This window comes from Scomber japonicus, chromosome 7 (genome assembly GCF_027409825.1).
Source record: "Scomber japonicus isolate fScoJap1 chromosome 7, fScoJap1.pri, whole genome shotgun sequence".
In the NCBI taxonomy this organism is placed as follows: Eukaryota; Metazoa; Chordata; class Actinopteri; order Scombriformes; family Scombridae; genus Scomber; species Scomber japonicus.
This window is the reverse complement of record NC_070584.1, coordinates 25,371,576-25,385,571: the sequence shown is the minus strand read 5'-3', so window position 1 is coordinate 25,385,571 and position 13,996 is coordinate 25,371,576. Positions and strand designations below refer to the sequence as shown.

Here is a 13,996-nt window from a genome sequence, read left to right as displayed (position 1 = left end):
CTGTTTATAATAAGCATCCATGTGAAATATAGTGGAGAAAGTGACTAGACAAAAACCAAAGATATATAATAAAACTTCTATTTTCCATGTCTCAACATTTTTAGAGCTAAAATAATTAAATGATGAATGAATCAGTCAACTAATACTTGATAATTACTTTTTTTCTTTCTTCTCTATCTTTGAGTCAAATATCCAGCAAAATAAATCTAATTATTCTCTGGTTCCTCAAACATGAGAATTTTCTGCTTTTATCTGCTTTACTTCATTGTAACCAAAACATTGTTGGGCTATAGACAATGCAATTCAAAGCATGACCTTGGGACTTGTTATTTTTCACTTTTTTCAATTCAGTAGATTCAATCTAATTTTATACACAAAATGAGACATTAGATTGCAGCTGCAGATATTTTATTCTATGTCTATAAGTTTAAATAGCTTTTTGAAAGCTGTAAGCATCCTGTTCTTGTAATGCAGACGTTACTTTAGACTAAACTCATACCTGCATTATCAGCTGATAACATGTGCCATCAAACCACCTGTAACAAGCTAATGTTGCTGCTTGATTTCTCCCTCCAGCACCCCGATACCCCAATCCTGTTTTCTTATTAAGTTTGAATGCCATTAAATATCTTTACCTGTGCAATATGTCTATCCCTGTCTTTGTGATAGTGTATGTGCCGTGCTCTGTTGTGCACATGTGGGGTTTTTATTGTGCTCCCTGAAGAATCTCTTGTTCACTGCTTGGATTCATAACAGGGAGTATCCTCAAGAGGAGAGCCTGTTCAGCTAAGCACAACAGAAGAGCCATTTGTTGTTGGAAATTGTCAGATCTGAAATGTTTGTTAGATGCTGTTACTGTTAGTGTCACTGCGGAAGAAGTCTTGGGGTCAGCATAATTGGACTCATTGAAACTATGTTAATTACTCATGTGTTAATGCCATTGTACTGTGGTAGCACAATGTGAATCAAATATTCATCTACTGTTCATCCAGTTGTATCTTTGCAGAGCTCTGAGGCTTCTCGAGTATATTCAAAAGAGATACAGCACTAAAAACTAATTGAAGTGTAACAATCTCTTGCCTTACATGAACTTACATAAAACAAAACAGTTTAACACATTAAACTATTTTAAAATGTACAAATAAATAATTACATGGAAGCACTGTCTAAATGATGTCAAACATTTCTTTGGCATTTCTGTCCTAATACTTCTTGTCACACAATAATCTGATACCTTTTATAACTTCAACAATAACTAGCAATACTCTGAATGCTTGATGTCTTATAAGTAAGATCCGTAACTGTGACATACGCATATTTAATACATTTGAGGTACACTACATCTGTGTTGTAAGATTCTTTAACAGTGAGCACTTACTTTGATAACTTGAGACAGCACTCCTTCTATTTTTTCTTTATAGTTCAATAGAATTCAGCCACTACTGACAGTAGGTCAGGTCAAGTGGTGTGTTTTAACCATAGGCCATTAGCTCTTAGCAATTGTCATGACCTAATATCATCCATTAGCTTTAAGCTGTTAGCCTACCTGCATTATTTAGCTGCTCCTCACACACTGGAAATGACTGAACCTTCATGACAGAAAAGTCAATCTTCTTCGGAAGTAATGTTACCGGCCAGCACTACACTCTGGCCTTAAGAGGTCCATTTATTGACTGGTAACCATAAAGAAAATGTAACAACATCATCACCCTTTCATGTTGAAAAAAGGCCTGATGTTACATCAGATGTGGCTATTAAAGTGGTAGCAGTAGATGATACGATTATCACGATTTTTGATACTTTTACACAGAAGCCTAAAAGTCTCATGTAAAGATGTAAATGAATTAGCAATAGGCTGGCAACTTTGGACTTGTTGCTGGCTTTGCAGTGGGATTAAGTCATCACCATGGTTACTTTGGAGGCATGGAAAGCCTTCTCTGGTGGAGACTGATTAACCAGTTGAATCCAAAAAAATATAAAATGCTCTACCAATCAGCTTTCTTGTATTACTATTCCCCGATGGAGCCATACACTTGCTGCTGAAATAGGAAGGAGACTGTTTGCAGGGACCTCTGTTGCTCTGATGATTTATGAAAAGATAGAAGAAAGTTTCCAGGCATTTACGATCTATGGTGAAAATAAAAAGACATATATTAGATTATTAAAATTACCAGTGAGCACATTCCCTCCTGTAGTGGTGATAATGCCCCTGAAAGCTTGTTTTTCTTCATTCCTGCAGATGGCTGCTGAAGTAATAAAGGGGAAATGGGTGTTCCACTTTAGGATTTAGTGTACATTCCTTACAGAGAAGGACTTTGTCTAGATTCATAATTTTGTGCTGCAGTTCAACAGTTTACAGCAAAACAATTAAATATTAGGTAGTTATCTATTTCTTCTTCAATATTTAATTGATAAGTGAAGCTTCTTGGCCTGAGGCACAAAATGGGCAATATGGGGAAAGTGACATATTACCCTTTTTGTGGGATCCTTATTTCTGGGTCTCTGTTTTTTTCAGGCCAGTATACAGTAGTTGTAGTTTACAGATTTCATGGCACATAATTTGTACTCATGCAAAGCAATTTTATTGGAGTCCCAGAATAAAAATAAAGAGCTGGAAATGGGTATAATAGGTCCCCTTTAAAAGTCATCTGTCATAATTGAACGCTGATTCTGTCTTTTCTTGCAGCTTGCTCAGGATGAGGGCAGCCCAGTGCGAGGTTTCGGTGTGGTGGAGTATGAAAGTGCAGAACAGGCAGAGGCAGTGCTGATAGAGATGGACAGAACACTGGTGGGAGGACAGGAGGTCCGTCTGTCACTCTGTACCCCCGGCACCTCAGGGAGAAGTACCCTGGCTGCACTCATCGCCGCCCAGGGTATGGTGAGTATGAAGCATGCAAGAGAAGCGCAGACATTACAGACACACAAACACAGTATGAGGATTTGAGATTACATTTCATTTTGACATTTATGCAGAATCTTAATCTAAAGACAAAAAAAAGACACAAAACATCAGGTGCAGTATTGTCATCATAAATTTACAGGATCACCAGGCCGGTATAATGATATACATGTCACCCAATCCAAATGTTGAAGGATTGAGTGAGTGAGTATTGTCAGGAATCCTCAAGTGGGCGTACAACACCCACATAAGGATAATCTTCTGTTTTCTTAATAGGCATCCTTCACTTTTTGCATTTTAATCCAACAATTTTTTTTAAAACACAGCAAGTAATGTCCTGCAATAAGTGATAAAACAAAGCATCACTTCACAAAGCCGTCAGCAAGGCCGAACAAATCAAGCACATCGTCTCCTGCCTCCTACCTACTGAACACCCACTACAACTGACTGCCCTCTGGTCAGATGTTTTAAAACCCACTCTGTAAAAAAATACAAAGCACATACATCATTCATCCAACTAGTATCAATCTTCTAAATGATGACTCTAGCTGTGGCTCAGGAGGTAGAGCGGTCATCCTCCAATTGGAAGATTGGCGGTTTGATTCCCAGCTCCACATGTTGACGATGTTCGGCAAGACACTTAACCCAGGTTGGCACTCTGCGTGGTAGCACCTGCCATCAGTGAATGGGCAAATGAGACATGTAGTGTAAAAGCGCTTTTAGTGGTCATAACGACTAGAAAAGTGCTATATAAGTACAGTCCATTTACCATTCCAAATAATAACTTTGACTATTGTACAGTTTTTACCTTTGTGTGTGTATGGGAGTTCATAACATATCCAAATATGAAGTAAAAAGTATTAGAGGCACATACACAATTGCTATAACCTCTAACCTCTGTTAAGCACATTAAAACATGCCTTTTTTAAATCAAGTTTATGTCATGAAGTGGTATCAAGATGTTCACGCATGCTTTTGTGATTCTTACTGTTGTTGCCTAATGAACTACATATTTTATATATTCTAGTTGAGTCAGCCAACATTTCACTCCCCAAGCTCAGCACAGCAGAGACTGAGGAGTGACAATAATAATGTAATCCTTGGGGAACTTAGACGCTACAGGTGCTGTATGAACAGTAGTGGCAGCAGCAGTTATGGCAGAGATGAACAGTCTAGCATTGGACATGAGCTGGCCACATTGCTCTGCTCTTCATCTCTTCATACTAGATTTGTCAAGGAGGACAACCATAGCTGCACTAGTATGACAGCTGATTGATGGTACTACAGGGCCACTGTGTATTAGTACTGCACAGGGTGTGGAAAAAGATTAAAAATATTGGTTAAGTTTGAAAATGCATCATAAACCCTCACACCTCCAGTCTTCATAGACATAGTCAAAATCTAGACTTCATATACTGTTTGGCTAAAGGCTTTTGAGTCTTCCATGCCTTAAAACAAGCAGATAGTCTCACAATCTAACTGTGAAGCCATTGCCAACTGGTTATTGCACATTCAGTGTTCAGATACACTGAGGTTTGACATGGTGCACATGCATGACCCCCCTCTGGCTGAAATAGTCTTTGTAGCTGTGGTATCCCCTCCTACACAGTACTGTGGTGGCAGAGAGGCACTGACATGATAATTATAGTTCTACAGTCTGATTGGGCTCATCCACTGTCTCCTGCTGCCTGAAATAAACCACACTCACAGCCTGCAACAAAGTACAGTATGACACTTATACACAGACATTCAAATGGATACACACAAGCAGACTTTCACACACAAGATGTAAGTACAAGTTGCAATCAGTTGTGGAAAAAACACAGTACTTGTTGATCCTCATGGATTTATATATAATCATGTAAATATTTAGATGTTAAAATTGACATGGAACACAAGAGCCCAAGTGTAAATGCTTTTGCTATCAAAATCAGGCACATGGTTAATGATAAGTCTGTGTGTGTGTATATAGGACTGAGAGAGATGGACAGAAAATCATGTGAATAGTTAGTTTTTTTTCTTGAGTACTGCTGTAATGTCTCAAAATATAACATAGTTTGTTTTTATGGAAATTGCATTCAATGAATGGGGTTGTCTTATATGAGAAGAAAGATTTAAATGTGGTGATGCATTTTACACTCATATCTCTTTCTGTCTCTAACTCATGGTCTCTTTCTCTATGAGCTCTATAAAAGTTTGTGATCAGTATCATCTTAATACTGGATACTGTATTCATGGCAATTCAGTACATGATAATTCATAATATGTACTTCTTTTTATAACATTTTTATAATCCAGAGTTAATAATGGCAGTTAATCACAATGTCAGAAGTAAATTAAATGGTGTGTTTAGCGTGGTTTCTTCCTCTAGACCATCAACAACAATATTGTTATTTAATTAATCATTACATTTTTTGAATTGCAGGTTTATGGTGTACTTTAGTGCACTGAGGGTCATAACAGCTTGCTGTGTAATTTGTATCTAATATTATTTCAAATTACACTAATTGAGTTTATGGAAAACCACAATTAAAAGTTGTAACATTTAAAATACCGTAACTGCACACATTGACCAATACTTGCATTAGCCTAATGAAGGTGCTATGATTTACTCATTCTTAAATTTCAGAGTGCTACCCAACCACTTTTGATTCTGATGAAATGTGACTGACGTTCTTAATCTCTGTGATGCTACTTACAGCTGTAATGTGCAAATAAAGAGGTTGTAGCCTTGAGATGAATGCTGACTGCCGAGTTACAGGTTGAAAAGCAGCACAGCAATGGTCAGATTCTGAATTGCAATGAAGAGGATAAAAAGATGAAAAGAGGATTGCCTTTGAATAAATCTGCTAAGGAAAAAAGACTCAGCGGAACAAAATAAGGCATTGATTGAGAAAGAAACCAGAAAAAGGGAAAGGTTACAAAAGGAAAGGAAGAGGTAGAGAGGGAGAAAACATATGAGCCTGTAAGGACTGCAAGGTTACATTAGTACCCTGAGGCTCCGTAAAGATTATTTCAGTGAATGTGCGCAGCCGGTAAAAGAAACATCAGACCTTCAGGAAGAGATCAAGACTGACTCCTGGCTACAGTTCTCCTCTGAGGCAATTCTCTCATTTCTTCAGTTAGTGAATGTGAGAGTAAATGCTGAGGACCAGATGGCATCCTCCTCCCTCCTCCTTTCTTCTCCCTCCATCCTTCTCTCTCCTTCTCCTTACGTGATACTTCTCGCCTTCCCTTCTTCGCGGCTTCCTTACCTCCCTGGCATGTGTGTGTGTGTGTGTGTGTGTGTGTTAGTGTGTGGGTGTGTGGCTGGATTTTGTGCCAGTAGCCAAACAGACTGATGCATGCTGACATTTTCCCCAGCAGAAGGAAAAGAAATGAGAGAGCTCTCCTCCTTCTCCACCTCCTCCTCATCCCTTGAAAGATGCTTTCAGCCACAACTGGCCTTGTTCAACACCAGTGTTCACGCACACACATGCACACATGGCAATTTTTCCTGCTGTAACACACAAAAACACATACTGTACACTGTGTGTGTGTACTAGACTCTCCTCTTCCTCTCTCACTGTCAGGCTGGAGTCAAACCCACTCCATCCCCATCAGTAATGCTCTCTCTTCAGGATGTGACAGGGAGGAAACAAGGTTGACTTGAGCTGAAGTCATGCTGTAGCTCAGAGGCAGACAAGAAGGAAATATCACCAACCTAATGTTGTTTTAAATAGCCGTGTCTTTAGGCCAGTCAGCAAGAGCAACTACTAAGGCTGTACTGCCAGTGCTGAGGATCCACCAGAGCAAAGGCTGCTCCATTCTATTAGACAGAGTCCAATTCAATAGGATTTCATTTGAGTCGGCTGAATTTAATTTCCACAGCCTAATGAGTGATTCAATTCTTATTTGGGAATGTGCCTTACAGTATATCTTCTGATTAAACACAATTGAGCAGAGATCTGTTTAGCTCCAGGAAATTCAGCCTGTTATGTCAAATTCAATATAAGCTTAAAGTTTAACAAGGGAAACACACATGCAAACATGTATCTGAAGGTGTGTCATGTGTGCTGAGAAATGCAGCAGGTTTTTCTTGCTGTAATCATCCCTCATATACTGGCCCCCCTACTGGATCCCCTCCAAATGCACTTGTAATGTAAGCACTAAGAGACGAAACCTACAGTCCTCATTTTGAGCAATTTTTAAAAAACAAAGTTTACCTGAAGATAATATTAAGTTAGTCAAATAAACACATTTACAGCCTTTATAGTAAAAATGTATCTTTTTTTTCATCTAGAAGGCACAGACCTTTCCAGTCGCCTCTCCATCAGATCTACTAAATTTGTGCATTTTTGTGAATTTATTGTGAATAGCATTGGACAATAATGGATAATGATAACATATGATAATGATCATATATCATTATATATATAATGATAATGATAACTCATAGATCCTCTATGAGTCACTAATCAGAGCAAGGAAATGGTCAACTCACCACTTTGGAAACTCTTCTCCTACCGACTGCTAGGATAAACACCAGCTACGATCCCGACCACAAAGATAAGCAAGACCATCTCTGTATTCGTCTCAACATCAGAGCAAAGTGTTCATGGCCTCACAGATCCTCTCTGCCAAACATCCTACTAGCCATTGGATACAAGCATTGGATAATAAAGTGGACGATCTCTGCGACAGCATCAGTTTCCAATGGGTTATAGGGAACTGTAATGTCCTTTGTTTAGCCGAAACCTGACTACATCCTGGAATACCAGACGGCTCCATTCAACCAGGTGACTATTTTTTATGTATATTGATCCAACAGGACAGAGTTTCTGGCAAGAAACAAGGAAGTAGGGTGTGCTTTATGGTGAGTAAGCATTGGTGTGACAGTGGGAATATTAAAGTTCTTTTCCATTCCTGCTAACCTTATCTGGAATTTACATTATCGTTACATCAGTCTTCATCCCACCGTAGGTGAGTACAGAGGCTGCCTTGCTGCTCTTTACAAAGACTTGATCTGCTCACAGACCAGCAATCCTAATGCTACTTTCATTGTAGCTGGAGACTTCAATCAGGCTAACCTTTAAAGCAAGTTATTCCTGACTTCCATCAACATAGTGACTGTGGCACAAGAGGAATAAAAACTCTGGATCACTGCTACACACCATTCAAAAAAGTGGCTAAAGAGAGGAATCTCTATCCACGTTCAGTAAGAGTGACCATGTGGCCATCTTGCTGAGGTCAAAGTATGCAAACAAACTACAATGCAGGTCTCCAATGACTCAAGAGATAAAGAAATGGTCAGGCCAATTAGAGGCCACACTGCAGTCGGCATTACTTGACATAGTCTGGCGCACTTACCAGTACACCATCCAGGACACCATCAATGGATTCACTGTGGTCTGTGGTGGATTTAATATGTAAAACAACAGCAACGACTGTACCCAAAACTTCAGTTAAAACCACACATAACCTGAATAACCAGAATGGATTACCAGAACCATCCGGGATGCTATAAATACACACACTGCAGCCTACAACTTACGGCCACAATGTGGAAACAAAGCAACAGCCTACACTGTAAGGTGGGCAGTAAATGAGTGAAAAGGGAATATAGACAGAAAGTGGAACTACAGTTTCAGGAGGGCAACTACAGAAGCAAGTGCCAAGGTCACCCCACAACTTTTATGCTCATATTGGGACCACTGGCAGCCAGCGAGCAAAAACGCCCGAAGCAATGGTTAATCACACCTGTCACCCCTCTCTGACACGATGTCAGGAGGATGTGTGAACACCGGGAAAGCAGCAGGACCTGTTTCAGTCAGCGGATCATCAAACTATGTGCTGACCAACTAGCGCTGGTGTTAACAATGATATTCAATCTGTCCCTGGCTCAGTTTGTCATTGCAGTCATGCCCACATGCTTCAAGAGGTTCACCATCATTCCTATACCCAAGAAAGTAAGACCAGCCTGCTTAAAGGAATGCAGCCCAGTGGCACCCACCGCACCCAAGCACCACAAGTGCTTTGAACGGCTACTCAAAGAATACATCTGCTCCTCACTATCCAGCACACTGCGTCTTATGGCGTCTATAACTCTCTTCAGATCTGGAAACATTTTTGGGTTCATCTATTTGTTGGAGCCCCAGAAAAAATATGGCTTCAAATATTTAGTATTCTGTGCCTTGGTAGAAGAGTGTTTAAGGTTCATGCCACATCAAGGCAGTGTCCCAGGTTTGATTCTAGCAAGGGATCTTTGCTGCAGGTCATTCCCCTCTCTCTCGCTGTTTCTTGTCAGCCTCCATGCCACCCACTGTCAAATGAAGGCAAAAAAGCCTAAAAATAAATCTTTAGTATTTCTCTATAACATTAAATATGTAAGTCTTATTTTCTATACATTAACACATGAAAGTGAATCCTAATCTAAAACCCAGGACAAAACAACCCAAAAGCTGTCATCGAATTCTGATTGCAATGCTGCCAAATCCTGATTTGTGCATAGAAATAAGTGACATCACCTTTTATCCTTCCTACTCTCTCCCACTGTCTTTTTTTCACATCTTTTTTTTTTGACTCTCTCTTCTCCCCACCTCTGTTCCTCAAACAGATTTCTTTCTTTTGTGTCCCAGATTGACTCCTCTCTGCTGACATAGCAGACATATGCTGATGTAAACTAGTGTAATCATTACAGCAGCCATCAGAAGCTCCTAATGACTAGATCAAAACACATACTGTACAACACACACACACGCACACAAACACACACACATTTCTCTTCCTAACTTGTGTGTGTGAGAGGTTTTTTTTCCATTTGTTTCTCTTACAGATTCTGAGTAATAGGAAAGGTCTGCTACCAGAGCCTAACCTGGCCCAGCTGTTGACCAGTATGACAAACCCTGCTGCCCTGCAGATCCTCATGAGACCGTACCACACCGGGAAAAGAGGAGGTAAGACTACTAATGACAGTGACACCATCTGAATTTATAATACCCACTAATTATTTAATGATTGTATTTATCCCACTTTATTACCCATAATTACCCTCATATATCAACATATATAATTTAGTGTGCAATACCTTGGGCTAGTTTTTGCTCATGTGCATCAAATGCGTTGACCTTGCGCTTGCAAAGTGGTAATTTTGTAGTTTGCCCTGTCATACTGTACGTAGTGCTAAAATAGGTAGGAGTGCCATAGAGAAAAGTGTTGATACATATAATCTGGCACAACTGGAGGAGGAGAAGAAAGACACCAAACAATCAAATGACAAAAGTGGGACTTCAGGTGAATGACAATAATAGGTATAGGGAAGTTTGGATCTCCACACTTGCAAAATGATGATAAGAAATAGGACTACATACTGATTGAATGTTTCAAAAATACATGTTGTTATCAGAATGACCTGTAACAAAATGTTTTAGAACAATGAGCTGGGAATATAGAAATTTAGACAAATAAGAAAAAACATTGAATCACATGAATGGAAGCACATGATATTAAAAGGTAGAAAAGTATAATATGAATTTCACACCATCAACATCTGCTGAGAGAGAGGAAGACCATGTTTTGGTTCATCTTTAGGGTTAGGGTTATGTTATTAAATATGATGTGCAATTAAAAACCTTTATCTTAAAAACATTATATCAAATTTGCACCTTGAATAGTCTTGGGCATTTTCAGTGTTTCTTTTTGAGTAATATTTTCACTTTGATCCACTATAAGAGTCTGTCCCACTGTGAGGCCCTCCTTTATCCTGTATACTGTAATCACCTCGTCGACGGCTTCATTATTTGATGAATGGCTAATCAGGTATTAAAATGAAATCGTGTGACATTAGTAGAACAAATGAGAACAGGAAAGAGAGAAGATGTGGAGGAGGAGGAGGTGGAGGAGCTCTCCTAAAGAAGAGCATGCACAATTAAAGTCTAAAATTAGGGCCTTGATTAAATGTTAAACTTTATCTACCTATTCTGGAGGAAGCTACCATTAGCATTGACGCTTACATTTATTATGAGGAAGCCTTGTGATTCAGAGAAGTGTCACACGCGCACACAAAGCCAAAGACAGGCAGGCTATATTGTATGTGGGTATAGGGTGGACTCGTATGTAGGTGAGAGTTGCAGCATTATGACTAATTCTTGTATGGATGGAGTGTGCCCTTATGGCCTAATTAATGGGATTTTTACTTATAAATTAACATCTATTACCTTCAAGCCCCTGACAAATGAGTTCACACAAAGCTGATGAAGCTTGTCACCATCAGGTAAATCTCTCTGTAGCCTCAGGATGTTCAACTGAAACCAATTGCTTGTGGAAGAACCAAGACAAGCAAAAATACATTTATCTATAGGAATCAAAAATGTTCAGCAGTTGCAATGATCATTTCAGTCATACATTTCAATGCAGTCAACTCATTTTACAGTTAAGCATGTTAGCATGTCCCATCTGCTCTTAGTTCTTTACATTTTAGGGATAGCATCTTGATATCCAGTATACTACTTCATCCCCATGCACACAATTTACAATGTCTCTCTTGATGTTTGCATGTCATGTATAGTTTTCAACACATATTTCCCGAATTGCAAAAGTACATGATCCTAAAGCTGATTGGTGTGAACAATTTTTTTGATTTTGAAGTTTTCTACTTTTATTTATTTATTTTTTTAACTTTTTGTTTGGTTGTGTGTTGGAATAAACTTCTTTTCAACAGCGTCTGAAACCTCTAAATCAAATTTAAACTTGGAAAAAGTTTATATGAGGGGAGGCAATTTGCTTCGTGGTAACATAATATCCCAATATTGCTTTACTTCTGCTGAGTATAAGATAGACGGCGGTGTGATTGTTTGTTTGAAATGTGCTGTAAATGACTGATGGATCAGTTGTCCAATAAATAATTCTGCCTGTGAATGCCTGTTGAGATGATGATTGATTAATGCATTACAAACTTATGAAAAATAAAATCACAATACAGGCACAGATTGATTTTCTTTCTTTCTTTGTTGCTGGTTTTCAGGGAAGTACGGCCGTCACGCCAGCCTGCCATTCCTCAGACCTCCTCTCACCACGGCTCTGCTCACACTGGGAAAAGCACACCAGGTCACAACCACGTCAACCTCTGTGTGGGATTTTGTGTGTGTGTGTGTGTATGTGTGTTGATGTGTATTACAATAACGGGTTCTCCTTTGCCTTATAGAATGCTATGCTTGGTAATGGACTAGTCTTGCAGAACCTCTTGCATATGCAGCTCGCCCAGCAACAGCTCCTGCACATCAAAGACAAACGCATCAGCAGCGTAAGAGACATTTGTTTGTTTTTGTTTGTTTGTTTGTTTGTGTGTGTGTGTGGGGATTTACATAGGTTAGTCATAAAGGCTTAAACACACAGTAGATTTGGGCGCGTGTGCATATGTGCTCTTACATTTCTCATCTTCATTACTTCATGCATAATGAATCTAAACAACCCAAAAATCATGTGACCTAATTGCCTTATTTTCTGTCTAAAGCAAGACCTTGGTGTTGAAATCTCCCTCTAGCTGAAAATTTGCATATTTTCTTTTAAAATGTCTCAGGCGTTTTCTTGCATTGCAGAAGTTAAAGTTAAAAGTCAGTGGTGACTGATGTTTGGAGTAATTTATGTTGTTTTAGAAACTGGATGTTGATCATTCAAAATTCAGAAAATACTTTTTTCTCTTTTGTAGACCCCTCACTACCCCTCTATGACACTTTTGTGCTGTTTTTTATATATTATTTTTCTCTTTTGTAGTGTGTATGTGGGAAAGATAAAAAGCTGCTACGGGCTACTGTTTTCAGAGGTTCAGAAGTCATTAAATTGTATATATTTATTGCACAGCATTATGTGTTTCTATCACTGTCTTATTTCTGTTTTGTTTCCCTCTGTCCATCCCTATCATTCTGGTCACCATATTTTCTTTTTTCTCCACCTTTTCCCTTTTTTCTTGTAATAACTTTCCCCCTCTTCTTTCTTTCTTCTTTCTTTATATAATGTTTCCCTTCCTCAGGTCTCCAGTCTGCTTGGGGACCCGTCCAGACTGCTGATGCAGAAAGCTTTGTCTCTGCGACCTCCCGGCCTTGTGCCGCTGGGGAAAGGCCTTCTGGGAGACTCCCCTACAGGTGCCCAAGCCCTAGTATTTATACACTTATCAAATGACCTGGTGTAATTACTGCAAACAAATGAGAACACATTGAGACTATGACAAGGTTATCAGTGTTTTTGACTTTCACTTCAAATTCATTTGTCATCTCTTATTGTGGGAGCACTGAGCACTGCTGTAAAGGCACATACAGTGGAACATACAGTAATGTCATATCAATCATCATTTTAATGACACTTAATTTACACATGAGTGTGTGTGTGGTAATTACCACACTCAAGACAATCTTTAACAGAACAAACTAATCAAATTTTTTTTTAAAAACAACATTTGATATTTTATCCATATTTTAACATACTCCCATACAAGTGAGGAGGAAATTCACTTTATTGACCAAAGCACCACAGGATTGCAAAGAAGAAAACATACTAAGATGCTGATATTAAGGAACGTTGATAGAATACAAGCATTTCACTCTCTCTCCTCCACCAAAAACAGAACTTTTCCCGTTTAGATTAACACTCATTGTTACATCTCGACCACCTCCTGGCTGGATGTGAAGCTAAATGAAAGCCAATATCCCATTGAAGTTGTTAAGACAAATAAGCTGCACAAGCATGTAACTGTCATGAAAATAACCTCAAGCTGAGCCAGCCTCTTTCCAGAAGTAAACGTAGATGTAGTAGGCCTATAAGTGGGACAGTATCTTACAATATATTTACATCAAATGACACTCATAAGAAGGTCTTAAACTCTGTACTAAAAGTATGAACAAACTGTTTGAGTATGTTGAAAAATAACTGACGATAAAAGTGAATATGAACACTGAAGGAGAAGGCAATATGAATTTGAACAAACATGTACATAACCCTTAATCATAATGTGTTAAAGTCAAGAGTCAGCGTGTGCCCATTTGCAAGTACAACACATCCTTAGGAAACTGCAGTGTATTAAAATTCAAATCTCCAGCTGAGAAAAGCCTTGTTGTTTTTAAATGC

General features: G+C 38.9%; 1 protein-coding gene across 1 annotated transcript in view; it reads left to right on the top strand.

Annotated features, from left to right (window-relative positions):
* Positions 1-13,996, top strand: part of raver2 (ribonucleoprotein, PTB-binding 2) — an 84,512-nt gene that overhangs the window by 59,487 nt on the left and 11,029 nt on the right. The window contains exons 5-9 of the mRNA XM_053322038.1: positions 2,687-2,878; positions 9,714-9,834; positions 11,901-11,983; positions 12,081-12,179; positions 12,906-13,017. Coding sequence (XP_053178013.1) covers positions 2,687-2,878; positions 9,714-9,834; positions 11,901-11,983; positions 12,081-12,179; positions 12,906-13,017 — 607 coding nt within the window. The remainder of the gene's footprint in view (positions 1-2,686; positions 2,879-9,713; positions 9,835-11,900; positions 11,984-12,080; positions 12,180-12,905; positions 13,018-13,996) is intronic.